This window comes from Dasypus novemcinctus, chromosome 9 (assembly GCF_030445035.2).
Source record: "Dasypus novemcinctus isolate mDasNov1 chromosome 9, mDasNov1.1.hap2, whole genome shotgun sequence".
Lineage (NCBI taxonomy): Eukaryota > Metazoa > Chordata > Mammalia > Cingulata > Dasypodidae > Dasypus > Dasypus novemcinctus.
The window spans coordinates 87,939,752-87,955,088 of record NC_080681.1 but is presented as its reverse complement, the minus strand read 5'-3'; the positions used below and the strand labels follow the sequence as shown (position 1 = coordinate 87,955,088).

The 15,337-nt window shown below is 52.9% G+C and overlaps 4 protein-coding genes across 22 annotated transcripts in view; 2 read left to right on the top strand and 2 right to left on the bottom strand.

Annotated features, from left to right (window-relative positions):
- On the top strand, positions 1-1,314 carry HPDL (4-hydroxyphenylpyruvate dioxygenase like). Its single transcript, XM_071217488.1, has one exon. The coding sequence runs from the start codon at positions 85-87 to the stop codon at positions 1,210-1,212; it is 1,128 nt and encodes a 375-aa protein (XP_071073589.1). The 5' UTR covers positions 1-84; the 3' UTR covers positions 1,213-1,314.
- A 1,081-nt stretch (positions 1,315-2,395) lies between these two features.
- Positions 2,396-9,687, bottom strand: MUTYH (mutY DNA glycosylase). 6 transcript variants are annotated; one of them, XM_012527604.4, is made up of 17 exons: positions 9,492-9,687; positions 6,801-6,891; positions 6,556-6,673; positions 5,854-6,002; positions 5,725-5,764; positions 5,540-5,613; positions 5,363-5,404; positions 5,211-5,282; positions 5,024-5,137; positions 4,840-4,937; positions 4,613-4,757; positions 4,470-4,533; positions 4,097-4,288; positions 3,857-3,993; positions 3,618-3,770; positions 3,393-3,434; positions 2,396-2,591 (listed from the first exon to the last, which is right to left on the bottom strand). In XM_012527604.4, exons 2-17 carry the CDS (start codon positions 6,879-6,881, stop codon positions 2,460-2,462), a joined length of 1,653 nt encoding a protein of 550 aa, XP_012383058.1. In that variant the 5' UTR covers positions 6,882-6,891; positions 9,492-9,687; the 3' UTR covers positions 2,396-2,459. The 6 variants fall into 6 exon arrangements, with proteins under 6 accessions (XP_012383058.1, XP_058159675.1, XP_004448100.1 ...); XM_058303692.2 differs by having other exon boundaries at positions 5,570-5,613; positions 9,492-9,674; XM_004448043.3 differs by lacking the exon at positions 9,492-9,687 and adding an exon at positions 9,408-9,483.
- On the top strand, positions 9,682-13,596 carry TOE1 (target of EGR1, exonuclease). 3 transcript variants are annotated; one of them, XM_012527615.4, is made up of 8 exons: positions 9,682-9,783; positions 10,515-10,657; positions 10,739-10,779; positions 10,923-11,019; positions 11,128-11,286; positions 11,653-11,801; positions 12,416-12,575; positions 12,668-13,596. In XM_012527615.4, exons 1-8 carry the CDS (start codon positions 9,732-9,734, stop codon positions 13,289-13,291), a joined length of 1,425 nt encoding a protein of 474 aa, XP_012383069.1. In that variant the 5' UTR covers positions 9,682-9,731; the 3' UTR covers positions 13,292-13,596. The 3 variants fall into 3 exon arrangements, with proteins under 3 accessions (XP_012383069.1, XP_004448098.1, XP_071073588.1); XM_004448041.5 differs by having other exon boundaries at positions 11,542-11,801; XM_071217487.1 differs by lacking the exon at positions 9,682-9,783 and adding an exon at positions 10,003-10,231 and having other exon boundaries at positions 11,542-11,801.
- The window catches only part of TESK2 (testis associated actin remodelling kinase 2), a 174,474-nt gene continuing 172,641 nt past the window's right edge, over positions 13,505-15,337 (bottom strand). For all 12 annotated transcript variants that reach the window (XM_023590630.3, XM_071217478.1, XM_058303685.2 and 9 more), the window contains one exon: positions 13,505-15,162. In XM_023590630.3, the coding sequence (XP_023446398.2) occupies positions 14,444-15,162 (719 nt within the window). In that variant the 3' untranslated portion in view covers positions 13,505-14,443. The remainder of the gene's footprint in view (positions 15,163-15,337) is intronic.

Sequence of the window (15,337 nt, the reverse complement as noted above, 5' to 3'; positions counted from 1 at the left end):
CCAAGAGCCCCGGAGTCCCGAGTCCCGAGCGACCAGCGGCCGGCCCCGGGGGAAGGGCAGGTCGGGGACACCTTGGCCCCCGCCATGGCTTTGTCCGCGCGCCGCCTGTGCCACATCGCCTTCCACGTGCCCGCGGAGCAGCCCCTCGCCCGGAACCTGCAGCGCCTCTTCGGTTTCCAGCCTCTGGCGGCGCGAGAAGCAGACGGCTGGCGGCAACTGGCCCTGCGCAGCGGGGACGCGGTCTTCTTGGTGAACCAGGGCGCGGGGCCCGAGGAGCCGCTGTACGGCCTCGACCCGCGCCACGCGGTGTCCAGCGCCACGAACCTGTGCTTCGACGTGGCCGACGCGGGCGCCGCAGCCCGGGCGTTAGCTGAGCGGGGCTACCATGTGCCGGTACCGGCTGTCAGCGTGCGGGACGCGCTCGGCGCCGCCACCTACGCGGTGGTGAGTTCGCCGGCCGGCAACCTCAGCCTGACACTGCTGGAGCGCGCCGGCTACCGCGGGCCCTTCCTGCCCGGTTTCGGGCCGGTGCCCTCCGTGCCGGGCCTGGGGTGGGTCAGTCACGTGGACCACTTGACCTTGGCCTGCACCCCCGGCAGCTCCCCCACACTGATGCGCTGGTTCCACGACTGCCTGGGCTTTCGCCACCTGCCGCTGAGCCCAGGTGAAGATCCGGAACAGGGCCTCGAAGTAGCGGCAGCGCCCGGACGCGGGGGGCTGCGGCTCACGGCCCTGGACATCCCGACATGCAGTGCCGTCCCCACCCTCGTGCTGGCTGAATCTTTGTCGGGGGTCGCCGGGGGGCAGGACCAGGTGCAACAGTTCCTAGCCCGGCACCGGGGCCCAGGCCTGCAGCACGTGGGGCTGTACACGCCTGACATCCTAGAGGCCACTTTAGGGGTGGCGAGGGCAGGGGGCCAGCTCCTGACTCCTCCTGAGGCCTACTACCAGCAGCCCGGGAAGCAGAGGCAGATCCTAGCTGCAGGGCATGAGCCCAGCCTGCTGGCACGAGGGGGGATCCTGCTAGATGGCAGGAAAGGCAAGTTCCTGCTGCAGGTTTTCACTAAGTCCCTCTTTCCGGAGGACACCTTCTTCCTGGAGCTGATTCAGAGGCAGGGGGCCACAGGCTTTGGCCAGGGCAACATCCTGGCTCTGTGGCAGTCCGTGCAGGAGCAAGCTGCCAGGCTCCAGGAATCCAAGGGCCAGAGTTGAGTGCAGACACCTGCCCTAGAGCTCTGGGGAGTCCAGCACTAGGGACTGCTGGAGGCCACAGATATCCATAGAAGCTGGACTAGTGGAAGGCTTTGCTCCAAAGGGCCAACCTCATCAGAACCTGCCAGAAGCTGGGGGCTCCAATGAAGTGGGATTTTTTTTAAACTATTTAACATTTCTTAGTCTATGTAATACATATGTAAAATGTAAAGAATAATAAATTACACGATTAACAAGTGGAACAGAACCAATACTTCTGAAGCCTCTTTGTGCCCTTCTCTGAATTCCATTTCCTTTTCACCCGTCCCTCAAATTTGTGATTATCAACCCTGTGCTTTTGTGTATTGTTTTACTACATATACAACATATCCCTAAATAAATATGATTTCGTATTTGAGGTATGAATTTATAACAGATCATCCCCAGTGCTTCTCCTCTCCCTAGGGAGCACAGAGTGCAGGCGGGGGGTGCTGGGTCAGACCTGAGCCCCACTACTGGCTCTTGGGTGCTCCAATCAGAACAGACCTGAGACTTGGATTGAGGGTGTTGGGTGTCAGCCTTCAGCAGGTGCGGACAGGTGCTCCCTGCAGCTGCCTTTTATTCTCTCCTGGGGGATGGAAAGAACACCTCTTCCTCCAATTACCCAGCTAGTTGGGAGCTCAGCCAGTGGAAGCCAGGACCAAGTACGACTTCACCACTTTCTAGACCCCTCAGAGGTAGGGAATGAGGGACCTGGAGAGGGGGGTGAAACGCTCTTCCAAATGACCACAAAAATAAGCACTTTAGGGAAGCGGACTTGGCCCAGTGGTTAGGGCATCCATCTACCACATGGGAGGTCCTCGGTTCAAACCCCGGGCCTCTTTGACCCGTTTGGAACTGGCCCATGCGCAGTGCTGATGCACACAAGGAGTGCTGTGCCACGCAGGGGTGTCCCCGCGTACGGGAGCCCCACGCACAAGGAGTGCGCCCTGTAAGGAGAGCTGCCCAGTGCAAAAGAAAGTGCAGCCTGCCCAGGAATGGCACTGCACACATGGAGAGCTGACACAAGATGATGCAACAAAAAGAAGCACAGATTCCCGTGCCGCTGACAACAACAGAAGCGGACAAAGACGAACACACAGCAAATAGACACAGAGAACAGACAACTGGGGTGGGGTGGGAAGGGGAGAGAAATAAATAAATATTAAAAAAAAAACACAGCACTTTATTAAACAATAGGATTCTTGGGGTAGGGGCTTCCAGAGGCATCACTGGGCTACCCTGTTGAGGCTAGGTGCATCACTGGGGTTGTGGGACCGAAAGAAACTATCCAGAACTTGCTGGCCCCGGGGGGGCTTTTTCCGGCTGGATGAAGTAGAAACCTGGGACCTTTTGGAGCCCTGTACATTAGCCAAAAGAGGGAGGCACTGAAGAGAGAGCAGCAGAGAACCTTCCCCTTCCATCCCCTTTTACCCTTCATCCCCCCAGCCAACCACACACATAGCTCAGGTTCTAGACTGGAATATGGCAAAAGCTTTCAACTTAGCCTCCTCTTCTCCTCCAGTGTCTGCCCCACACTCCCAACAACTCTCCAAAAGGCAGGTCTTTTGGAAGATCTTCCTAAAATGTAGTAACTCTTCTCTCCTTCACTCAAAATGCTTCAGAGATGTGGTGTTTACAGCTTTGCTTGACCTTCGTAGACCCTGCTGACCTCTCCAGCTAAACCAAGTCCTCACAACTCCTTGAGCACTGCTGACTGCTCATGTAGTCTCAGAGACTTTCTGAGAGTCTCTTTTGCTCTTTGCTCAAGCTCTTCTCAGAAAGAACGTTGTTACTGCTGATTCCCCTCCCGAACCTGGAGAAAACAACTTATTTCTAGGACTCAGATTACAAGTTGCCTCCTCCAAGCATCCTTTCCTGATCCTGGCCTCCCAGACAGAACTGAGGACTCCCCACTTCATATCCCACAAAACCTAACACGAGCATTGCGCATACCTGTGGCACTGCATTGTCCTCATCAGTTTGCTTGCCCCCCTACCCTGGCGCCCTGACTATAAACTCCCAAGGTCAAAAAATACTCCTCTCCCTGCAGTGAATCCTGGAGTAGAGAATGTTCACCACAACGTGTGTCTTTTAGCTGGCTAAAAGCCCCTGGATTCAGGCCTGGGGCAGAGATGGCTGGGGAGGGCTGAAAGACTTACCTTGTGGGTCCCTGTCTGTTGGCCCTCATATACACGGAACACCTAACCAAGAAGAAAGGAAAGAACAGGGCTGGCACCTTTCCCCAAAGAGTTCTGCCCTTAATTTCATGCCCCAGCATTTCTGTTTAAAATACGTTGTGGGTCTTTTCTATTTATATAGTAGTGGGTTCACATAGAACATTTAGGAAATACAAAAATGTGCACCAAAGAAAACAAAGGTATTGCCTTTTTCATGGCGGTGGAGACAGCTGCAGTGTGAAACTCCTCCCGGGTCAGCCAGCGGGCGCCAGGAGATGTAGTGGTCACTGGAGTCTGCTCTTCCAGGGCTAGGCCATATACTTGATATGTCAGCTTGATGTGAGAGAAGGTGTGGACCACCTGGAAGAGGGAGGTTAAGGGGCTAAAATACACCTGGAGACATGGCCACAAAAGCCATCATTCCCAGCCCTCCACTGCTCACTCACCTCCCCGAGATGCTGCAGTTGGGTGGCCGGGAGGGGCCCGGCCCAATTCTGCAGTTCCTGCAGCAGGGCCTTGTGCTGACACTGCCCTGAGGGCTCCACAGTCACGGATGGGAACTCCCACAGTCCAGCCAGTAGGCCTGAGAGGCAGGACAGGCAGGTGGGGTTAGGCCTTCGCTGCTGACTCCCCAATTCCTCCCTTGGCATTCATGCCATTGCCTTCCACTTCCAGAATACAGGTACCTGAGCTAGGCCTCTGCACCAGCAGAAGTCGGGCACCCCCAAGGGCCCTTGGCTGCTCCAGGACGCAGGTGGCAGAGCACTCCTCCCTGGGGGGCCTGCGGCTGGCCTTTCGGGGGAAGTTGGTCACTCCCAGGGTCTGGTCCCAGGGCTCTGTGGGAGGTGGGCACAGCCGGCACTGTCCAGTGCTAGGAGCTAAGAAGAGAGATCCCCAAGCCCCATTCAGGCCAGGAGGGCTTTAGCTGCCAAGCCCAGAGCCAGGTAGTGACCCAACTCTTGTGAATCTTGCTCAGTTTGTAGGAGAAACCGAAAAGAAGTTTCTACAGGCAGTTCCCTGACAAGGCAGGAAAGTGCTGGGGCTGAAGCTGGCACTCACCACACTCCTCCACATCAGAGATGCTTGGCATGTTCTGTGAGACTGAGAGCTGCTCCTGCGCTACCTGAGAGGCATATGGAGGGGTGTCATGGGGCAGGGGTCTCTCCTTAGGACCCCTGACTGCCCTTCCCCAGATGGCTCACTCTCTGGCGTGCCCGGCAGAGGCTCCGCACGGGGCACTGGGTGCAAAGTGGGCGCTGTGGGGTGCACACGGTGGCTCCCAGTTCCATGGCTGCTTGGTTGAAGTCACCTGGCCGGGATGGGTCTACCAGCTGCTGGGCTAGATTCCTCCATGAAGGGAACATCACTGTGAGCCAAAAACCCTTTGGAGACACCTCTCTCAACCTCCCCCATAACCCCAATATCCTACCAGAGCTGCTGGGAGACAAAGGTGTTGCTAGGGTCAGCACCAATGGCCCGGACACGGCATAACACCCGTGCTACATTCCCGTCCACCACACTGGTTGCCTGGCACAGAGGAGCCCAGGGTCAGCCTGGGTTGGGAGGAAGGAGGGTGGGCAGGCCACACAGTGAGGGTGGGGCTATGGGCTCACCTGGCCAAAGGCAATGGAAGCAATGGCCCCAGCTGTGTACCGCCCCACGCCAGGCAGGAGCCGCTGCAGGGTCTCTGCTGTACGTGGCACGTGTCCCCCTAGCTCCTCCACCACCTGATTGGGGTGGCAAGGCTTGAGGTTATGAGCAAGACACCTGAATCCCCTAGGCTCCCAGCCTCCCTCTCACCTTTCGGGCTCCCTCCTGCAGCCGCCGGCCTCGAGAGTAGTAGCCCAGGCCAGCCCACAGTTGATTCACCTCCTGAGGTGAGGTCAGAGGTCAGAGAGATCAGTAGTCAGTCCCCAGTTGTCCCATTCTCCCTACCTTAGGGTGAGTCTCACCTCCAGGGAAGCACTGGCCAGGTCCTGCAGCGTTGGCCACTTCTACAGCCCCAAAGCAGACAGACAGAGGTCAGGTCAAGAGTGAGGGAGATGAGGCCTTCTCTGCCCCACACACCCAAAGGACAAGCTTTTATCTGGGGTCTAGCCCCCAACCCTCTCCTTCCTCCCTGGAGTCACCTGCATCCATCGAGAATAGTAGTCAATCACCGTGGCAACCTGTGTCTGCTGCAGCATGACCTCTGAGACCCACACTGAGGGAGAGGAGTGGGCATGAGGGCCCTGATGACATGCCCCACCCCTAGCCCTCAGCCTTCAGTCCCAAGGCCCCCGCGGGCAGCTCTGTTCTCAGGAGATGCACTCACCAGCATACGCCCGCCTGTCCAGGTCCGCCTCATTCTCTGCCTGCCAACAGAACCCCAGACGGGGAGTCAGCATGATGGGGCCTGGGCACCAGCCTCCCGCCTCACCATCCCTGCCCCTCGCCTGCCTACCCGCCTTCTCCAGGGTAGGTCTCGCTTCTCTTGGTCATACCAGCTCAGGAGTCTCCCCCGAAAGGCTGTGACCTCAGCTGTGTTTCTGAATAGATGGTACGGGGAGACAGAGACCTGCAACACCACCTCTTCCTGCTGCCTGGCCAGACCTATTGGGACCCAGGACACTCAGGAGTGTCCCTGCACAGCCTGTGCACCAGGGTCCTGGGACACAGCAGCCTAGTCCTGATCGGCAGTCTGTTCCCTCTAGCGCTCCCCTTACCCCAAACCTCTCACTTAGGCTTTGGAGTTGGGGTCACATCAGAGTTCTCTAGCTATGTGTAGCCTTGGCCAAGTTCCTGATCTTAATTTTCCCAGGGTAGTACTGCTGACTCTTTTGTGTTTGAGCCATAAAGAGGACCCAACAGTTTCAGATAAGCATAACTGTGCAGGGCTTTCCTGTTTACAAAACACTTTCAGTCTCAAAAATTTATGTAATTCCCAGGAAAGCCTGGTGAAACAGTAAATGCACAGACTACTGTACCATTTGCTGGTAAGAAAGCAGCCATTCAGAGCAATCAGCCCAAAGTCACCCAGTAACATAGTCGGGATTAGCCCACACGACTCCTAAGGCCTCGATACCGTGCTCCTTTCCCAGCCTGAGTGTACCCCCTTTCACAGCCAATGAAACCAGTCTCCTGAACCTTCAGCCAGGCTCCTCACCATCAGGGACAGAAGGTGTGACCTGTCTGCTGCCGAGGGCAGGTTTCTTCCCTCCCTTTTGGCGGGACGCCTGCTTCCTGCGACTTCCCACACCTGCTCGTGGCTTCCTCATGATGGCCTGAAACAGTTAAAAGTTGTCACAATGAGGCTGAATCATGGGGTCCTCCAAGGGGCACTGCTGCCTCCCTCCCTATTTCATCACATGGAAGTGTCTGACCATTCTCAAGCACCCTCAAGAAACTTACGGGCTTGCTCTTGGCGGGCTGTGGCACTGAGGTATGAGCAGTACAGCCGAGCTTCTGCAATCGCCTCAGATGGACTAGCATCAGCACAGCTCTGGAAATGGGTTAAGAATAAGGGTCAAGGACCAAGGCCTCCTGTTTGGGAGCACCTGTGTATTCCTTATGCTATTGTGACTCTGTGTGGATAGAAGTTGTCGAAGGTTATCTGGGAGCATGGAGATGGTGCGGGGGAGGGACAACTTGCTCAGAAATATAGCACGTTTATGCTGAAAGGGTCTTTAGTAACCATCTAGTCTAAAACCTTCATTTTACAGAAAAGAGAAACCAAGAATCAGAAAGGGGGAAAGATTTACCTGAAAACAGATGACAAATCAGCTGGAGAAATGAGATTAGCTATTTTTATTCCTAATCTTTCCTGATTAATCAATCATTGCTGGCCGACCATTCGTAATGTGAAAATGCATCTGGTTATCTACTGCTCCCTCACTATTTTTCTAGTCAACTTTTCTCTAATAGCTAAAAGTAGCTAACACTTAGTGAGTGCTTACTATATGCCAGGTGCCTTGCTTTATCAGAATCCCTCACCCACCCTCCTGACTACTCCACGAGGCAGTTATTAGTATTATTTCATTTTAGAGATGAAGAAACAGACTTGTCGAGATTAAGCAATTTGTCCTTTCAAACCCCATCAGCCCTCAGAGCCAGCACTTACACTCTACTATATGTAGACCCTGCAAATCCTCTCCCCAAACCTTCAAATTCACCACGTCCCTCTTGTTTTCATCAAAAGGGCTTGCTTCCTTCTTCAGAGAAAAAAGCAATCACACTTACCTCCATTTGCACTATCTTCCTCCTTTTCCCCATGATATGGAGAAAATGGATCCTCCTCCCAAATTGCCTAGACTCAGGGTCCTGTTCCTCCAATTCCTTCCATCCAAGACCCCTCTCTCCTCCCCTTCATGGCCAAATTTCCTTCACCAAACTTGCTTCCTTCCACAATTCATTCTACCACCTGTTCTCCAAAGAGAGACCTTTTCAAGACATGATCAGGTCACTTCCCTACTTAAACCCTCATAGGCTTCCTGTTAACTCATTCAGCAAATATTTATGGACTGCTGTGTGCCACATGGTTTTAAGGTACTTAGAATACTTCAGTAAAGAAAACATTCAAGATTCCAGTCCTCATGGAGCTTATACACCAATGGGCACAGAAATAATACACATAAATAAATAAATGAGGTATATAGATGATAGCTTTAAAAAGAAGAGTGGATGAAGGGGATAAAGGATGATCAGGTTGGGTGTATAGTGATGCAATTTTAAAGAACTGATCAAGTTGGGACTTTTTAAAGTGCTATTTGGCCAAAGACTTAAGGCAGTTGAAGGAGTTAGCCATATGGACACCTATGGGAAGTGCATTCTAAGGCAAAGGCCCTAAAGAAGGTGCCTAGTGTGTAGAATAAGGCTGCCAGTGTAGTTAGAATGGAATGAGGTGGGCGTTTGAGTGAGGGAGATGAAGTTAGAGAAAAGGGATGGGGGATGGAGGGTTCGGATGGAGGTGGCAGATCACAAAGAACCCTGCAGGCATTGGAGGACTTTGGCTGTCACATCCATTGCTCTTAGGGTAAGAGCCAATCTTATTAATTGCGCCAACCATCTAGGCCCTGCTTACCTCAACTCCTCACACACTATGCTCAAGCCATGTTAGTCTGAATTAGGTTCCACCAACCCCAGTGTCTGTCCACCTAGAAGGCCTTTGCCCAATTCATTTTCTATGCTTGGAGATCTCTTTGCTTTGCCTAACATCTATTCATTCTTCACATCTTGGCTTAAACGTCCCTATCAGGCCCCTGTCTTACTCTGTGTACTTCCCTGTTGTAGCTCTTTTACCAATTGTAATTCTACAATTACTTGCATTTATTTCCCCCATTCTACTGTAAAAGCCTTTGAGGGCAAGGACTGGTCTTTTTTGCTCACTGTTGTGTCCCCGAGGCAAATTTTTTTAATGAATTAATGGGATGGGGCACAGTCCAAAGGAGGTTTTCCTTTATCTCAAGATGGAAGAAATCCCAGCAATTCTGAATAATGATGAGGACTCAGTAGAGAGATTGAAGATGAACTGGAAACAGTGAATAACCAAGGAGAAAGGGCTGAGAGTCATTGGTGAGGCGAGGAGATGGGAACCGGAGCCCGTGGGGGAGGAACTGGTCTCCGTAGGGACACTTCTGTCACGGTAATAGAGTCACATACAATCATCTCTAGGTCAAATATACCTCCTAACTGCTTTAATATCTGCCCCTTCCTCTCCATCCCACTACTGGAGCCTTAATTCAGGTCCTCTTAATCACTTGCCTGGATTACTGCAAAAGCCTCCCAGCTAGTCGGTCTCTCTACCCCCACCCCATCGCCACTCCCCAAATTGACTTCCTCGAACGCACTGAACTAGAACGCACTCTCTAGTCTCCCGGGAACTAGTCCATGCCCATAACGCCCTCTTTGCCTAATTCCGAAACGCTCTTTGAACTCAGTTTAGGCATCGCCACCTCCTCTGGAAAGTCTTCCCTAAACCACCCCCGCCCCTCGAGCCATCTCCAAGAAGACAACACAGACCAGATGCTCCAAAAGCCCTTCCGGGTGTAGAGGGAGAAGAAACCACCCCCCGCGCCGTCTCGCGCTCGCGGCTCACAGACTCACTCTAGGAGGCGTGGCTCCGGCCAATCCGGCGGCGAATCGAGGCGCCCAGCCAATAGGTTCTCAGCGCGCGCCGGAACGACTCCCAGCGCCAGACCCAGTAGGTCTGAATCGAAATACTACCACACTGCAACCCGGAGCGCGAGACCCCGCCCCCGTCCCCGACCGCTCGAGACGCGCCAGGAGACGTAGCGGAAGTCCCGCGCCTCCCATCCCACAGGCGGGCTGGGGACGCGTGGTGTCATGGCCGCCGGCAGTGACGATGGCGCAGCCTCAGCTTCAGCGACCTTCGACGGTGAGTGGCTTTCTACGGGCTGCCTTAAAAAGCCTACGTTCTCTGGAGACGGGGAAAGCCTCGGGCTCATAGTTGTAAAAATCGGCCTCAGCTTCAGAGGACTAGCAGCTTCAACCCGAAACAGCCACCAGGAGACTGCAAGTCCCGGTGTGCACTGCGCATTGGATGCAAAAGCCTAGAGTGTTGGGAGCATAGTCCGGGGAGGTAGGAGCATGTCGGGAGATGTAGTACGGAGCCGATGGCTGATAATAGTTGCTTTTCGGAAATGTGGGGCAGGTTGGAGTTGTGATCCAAAGTGGGACGTTTTGGGAACTGTCGTTTTGTGGCTGCTGGGGCATCATGGGAGCAATTGTGTGGAGCTTTGTGGTGCATTAAAGGAGCTGAAATTCTCAAGCCCTGCTAAATATTTCTTGGGGGACGCTGGAAGAGGAACCTCAAAGGCCATCAGGTACAACCTCCCTCTTCAAAACACGTTGTGACACTGAGGGCTACTTGGGGGAAGTAATTTTCCCCAGTCTCACATAAGCCACTGGAAGATCCAGGCTTTTTCTTTCCCAGTTCATTCCATAGCCTGTGTGTAGAACTTAAGGAATACAGGGGGTTGACAGAAAAGCTCCCATTTCTTTCCCTGAAGGAAACTGCCTTCCAAGTCCAACCCTGGCCTAGCTTGGGGTGTCTCTTACCCATGGCCTTTGTCTGAGCATAACATCCATCCCTCTCCTTACCCCCAGATGGTGTCAGCAAAAGCACAAAACCTGGGGAGGAGCTGGTAGTCCAGGTTCCTGTGCTGGATGTACAAAGTGACAACTTCAAGGAGATGTGGCCTTCCCTCTTGCTGGCCATAAAGACAGCTGGCTTTGTGGCTGTGGACACGGTGAGAATCAAGGAACAGGGAGGGCAGGTGATTGTGAAGGAGCTAGTACTGGAGCCTGACACTCTCTTTACACGCCCTTAGGAACTGAGTGGGCTTGGGGACAGAAAGAGTTTGCTGAACCAGTAAGTACAAACCCTGTTCTCCTTAGTCCCAGTCTTGGCAGAAGGGAGAGACCTCAACCCTGGAAAGGGGGGTAACAATCCTGGGTGGTCTGGATTCCTCATGATGCTCTCAGCCACATCCACCCCCAAAACACAACCTCAAGGTGCATTGAAGAACGTTACAAGGCCGTGTGTCATGCTGCCAGGACCCGTTCTATCCTCTCTCTGGGCCTCGCCTGCTTCAAGCAGCAGCCAGCAAAGGTATGGGCTGATCTCCCCCATCCCAGGCTTGTGCCTAGGTGAAGGAGGGCTGAGATGGGGGGGGGGGGGGGGACGACGGACATATAGCAGCTACTCTTCTTCTCCCAGGGTGAACACTCCTACCTGGCCCAGGTGTTTAATCTGACCCTGTTGTGCATGGAGGAGTACGTCATAGAACCAAAGTCTGTGCAGTTCCTGGTACAGCATGGCTTCAATTTCAACCGGCAGTATGCCCAGGGCATCCCCTACCACAAGGGCAATGACAAGGTGGGCCTCCAGTTTCCCTAACCCTGAGTCTGCCTCTTCTGTGACTTCGTTTCTTCCTACCCAAGGCTGGTTGAATGGGGATACTCTGCTTCCTAGGGAGTATGGGGAATCACTAATAACAAGGCTAGGGAAATAAGACTAATAGAAAGATGGGTTGCATTGGGTTTTGGTGGGGAGGAAGAACTTTCTGGGGGGACCTGCAGAAAGGCTCCTTAGGAGACTGTTCTTTCCCATTACTCCTTTCCTTCTATCTAGGGTAATGAAAGCCAGAGCCTGTCAGTAAGGACACTGTTCCTAGAGCTAATTCGGGCCCGCCGGCCCCTGGTGCTACACAATGGCCTCATAGATTTGGTGTTCCTGTACCAGAATTTCTATGCGAATCTGCCTGAGAGCCTGGGAACCTTCACTGCTGACCTGTGTGAGATGTTCCCAGCTGGCATTTATGACACCAAATATGCTGCTGAATTTCATGCCCGCTTTGTGGCCTCCTACCTAGAATATGCCTTCCGGAAATGGTGAGGGGATTGTGAAGGGAAATGGGTGGGGCATGGTATGAGCCTTTTTTTTTTTCAAAGATTTATTTATTCTTCTCCCCTTCCCCCCCACCCCAGTTGTCTATTCTCTGTGTCCATTCGCTGTGTTTTTCCATGACCGCTTCTTTCCTTGTCACTGGCACCCGGAACCTGTGTCTCTTTTTGTTGCGTCATCTGGCTGTGTCAGCTCTCTGTGTGGTGCCACTCCTGGGCAGGCTGAACTTTCTTTCACGCTGGGTGGCTCTCTCCTTACGGGGCACACTCCTTGCACATGGGGCTCCCCTACATGGGGGACACCCTGTGTGGCATGGCACTCTTTGTGTGCATCAGCACTGCATGTGGGCCAGCTCCACATGGGTCAGGGAGGCTCTGAGTTTGAACCATGGACCTCCCATGTGGTAGGCGGACACCCTATCCATTGGGCCAAGTCTGCTTCCCTGAGCCTATTTCATTCAAGGTATTTATTGAGCACCTACCATGTGCCTGGCACTGTTTTAGGTGCTTAGATTCAGCAGTGAATAAAACAAACAAAATCCCCTGCTCTTATGGCACCTATATGCTAGTGGACCAATAAATACCCTGTTGTGCTGTTGCAGTGAGCGGGAAAATGGGAAGCAGCGGGCAGCTGGGAGCCCACACCTTACCCTGGAGTTCTGCAGCTATCCTTCCAGCATGAGGGCCCACATTGACTACCGCTGCTGCACACCCTCAGCAACTCACCAACCCCATCCCACCAGCATCTGTGACAACTTCTCAGTAAGAGTGTTGGCCCATCTCTTGGGGAAGTGGAAGGGAGGGGAGAATCTGATGCCTGCAGTCCTTCTCCTAAGCCTCTTTCTTATCTCTAGGCTTATGGCTGGTGCCCCTTGGGACCACAGTGTCCTCGGTCCCATGATATTGACCACATCATTGACACTGATGAGGCTATAGCGGAGGACAAGCGGCGGCGACGGCGGCGACGTAGGGAAAAACGTCAAAGGGCTTCATTGAGCCTGCATGGAACACAGACCCCTGGGGAAGCTGAGGATGGCCCTCCCACAAAGCAGATTTGTGGGGATGGTCTCAAGACTGAGGAAATTGTGCAGGAGGTACCTGAAGATGAGATTAGGAACCAGCCTGGTTCTGAGCAAGGTCACAAAAATGACTTGAAAATGGGGCTGAAGGCAACTAAGCCTGAAAGAGCTGACATAGCTTCCCCAGAAATACCAGGGAGTCAAGCCAGTCCTAACCCAGTGCCTGGGTATGGGTTGCACCGGGCTGGTTTTGATGCCTTTATGACAGGCTATGTGATGGCATATGTGGAAATGAGCCAAGGATCACAGTCTTGCAGCTCTGAATCTTGGCTACCTGAATGCCACAACAAAGTATACCTGAGTGGCAAAGCTGTACCCCTCACAGTGGCCAAAAGTCAATTCTCCCGTTCTTCTAAAGCTCATAGCCAGAAGATGAAGCTGGCCTGGGGCAGCAGCTGACCCAACTTCTGCTTAGCCCTTGGCCTAGGAACAGAAGCTGAGGGTGGAACAGAGGGGTTTGGGTTCCTCTAGCCATTGAATGCCATACTTCCAACTACTGCAGAGTTGGGGAGGGCAGGCTTAGAGTGCCAGCAGAGATACTGCATTGTCCATAGGCCTACTCATTTATCCCAGAGACTGAAATACTAGGGTATAAGTAATGAGACTGACCAGCACTGGTAACACCGATTTTATTTTTAAATCTGAAAGTGTCTTGGGAAAGTTTTACCAAAAAAAAAAATGAACAGGAACAAGTTAAGAAAATATTTGACCAGCTTCATCTTTGGTTATTTCTTATTGCGGCTCTGTAAGGACAGTCTGTTCCCATAGCTCCATCCACACAGGAAGGGAGGAAAATTAGTCCAAGCATAAACTACTTAACCAGTTGGGTATACCACATGTTGACAAACACATAAAGCAGGCCCTAGGGCCTACAAAACCAGCCCCACTCCCAACCACAATGTTGAAAGTCCTATAGGCAGAACATTAAGACTCCTTCATAAATATGAAAATAGATAAGCCAACTGGAAAAGGTCTTTGAATAGATTAGTTAAGGCCATTTATACCATACTATCTTGCCCTCCCCTTGCATAGAAATGTAGTGACGTGGTTTCACCATGCAGTAAGTGCAAACAGCAATTATTTTCAAGTGTCTTAGACATACTGGCAAGAAGCACCCCAGTCTTCAAGTCTGAGAAACAGATATGCTGTCTTTTATGGACTCCAGGTTCCATCAAGTAGCGTATATGCCCCAGGGAAGGACAAGAGACAGACCTGGGGTGGGAGAAGAACCCAGGGTGATAGCTGTCTGCCAGCTTAATCTAGAACTAGGAATCCTCTGGTTCTGTCTGGGGAAATGCATTGGGGGGTCAGATAGTAGCCAGAGCTCTTTGCTGGATTTCAGAGGCTTGCTATCAGCTGATGGCCCTAAGAAGGCCTCTCACTGCTGCCTCCCCTCTCACAAATAGCCATTCTGGAAGCTCCAAAGTTGAGCATGGCTTGGCCTAGTCTGTGTAGCCTGCCTCCTCTGGGGTTTCCAGGGAGGAGACAAGGCTGTACATCAAGGGCTTCAGCTAAAGGTCCATCCCCAAGGAAAGGTGGGGACTAATTCCCTCACCCATCCTGCTCTCCCTGGGTTTGCAGGCCTATGCCTGTGACAGAGACAGAGACTGGGGCCAAATTTCCTGGCTTTTCTTCTATCTCCATCTCCTCAGAGATACCTGCAGGTCCTGGACTGGGCCTCTGGGGCCTGGGCCCAAAACCGTTCTCTTCCTGGGGACTGGAACAGTCCATGGCTTCATGAGCTGGAGCAGCTTGTAGGGCAGATGCCCGGAATGGTGGAATCTCTCTTACTCTGTACTTGAGGCTACTGAGGCGCAGTGGAGGCCCATCAGATAGTGATTCCTCCCGGCCCATGAATGGACAGGCTTCCTGATGCATAAACTCAGGTGAACCAGGCAAAGAACGCCACCGGTGAGTAGGTGGGGCTAGGGGCTCCTGCCAATCAGTCAGGGGCATAGTTCCAGGTCCTGGTGCGTCCAGGTCAAATACCAGGGAGATAACAGACTTGCTGGGCAGGTCAAAGAACTTGATCTTGCCACCCTTGAGGTCCTGGCGAGCATTGAAAGGATTGACCTTGGGGGTACGAGAAGCTCCACCTCGTGGCTGATAGTAGGGGTCCAAGACGTTCACTGTACGTGGTGGCTTACGGGAGAAGATGTCTGACTGACTTCTTGACAGCCAGATGGTACGCCTTGGCCGTGGAGACTTGGGGGGGATCTTGTCATCCAGTGATCTCAGTCTCTTCCCCCCAGGCCCTTTCTCCAAGAGTCCTGAAGGATATTGAGTCAAGTCAAGATTACTCTTAACATTCATAAACAGAAGCAGCACTTTTTACCACAAAGTGTTTTCACTTGGAAAACAAAGTAGGTACTATTGTCCCCATTGCACCAATGAGGAAACAGACTCAGAGAAGGGAAGCATATGTCAAGTCACACTCAGAGAGTC

What these genes read in the sequence shown, in the direction of transcription:
- MUTYH (XM_012527604.4), bottom strand. Translation starts at nt 6,881, where the DNA reads ATGCTAGTCCATCTGAGGCGATTGCAGAAGCTCGGCTGTACTGCTCAT. An exon ending in AACTGCAGCATCTCGGGGAG is followed by an intron (nt 3,771 to 3,856) that starts GTGAGTGAGCAG and finishes TCCCTCTTCCAG; the next exon opens with GTGGTCCACACCTTCTCTCA. An exon ending in AACAGACAGGGACCCACAAG is followed by an intron (nt 2,592 to 3,392) that starts GTAAGTCTTTCA and finishes GCTAATGTACAG; the next exon opens with GGCTCCAAAAGGTCCCAGGT.
- TOE1 (XM_004448041.5), top strand. Translation starts at nt 9,732, where the DNA reads ATGGCCGCCGGCAGTGACGATGGCGCAGCCTCAGCTTCAGCGACCTTC. An exon ending in AGAAAGAGTTTGCTGAACCA is followed by an intron (nt 10,780 to 10,922) that starts GTAAGTACAAAC and finishes CACAACCTCAAG; the next exon opens with GTGCATTGAAGAACGTTACA. An exon ending in GCATCTGTGACAACTTCTCA is followed by an intron (nt 12,576 to 12,667) that starts GTAAGAGTGTTG and finishes TCTTATCTCTAG; the next exon opens with GCTTATGGCTGGTGCCCCTT.
- HPDL (XM_071217488.1), top strand. Translation starts at nt 85, where the DNA reads ATGGCTTTGTCCGCGCGCCGCCTGTGCCACATCGCCTTCCACGTGCCC.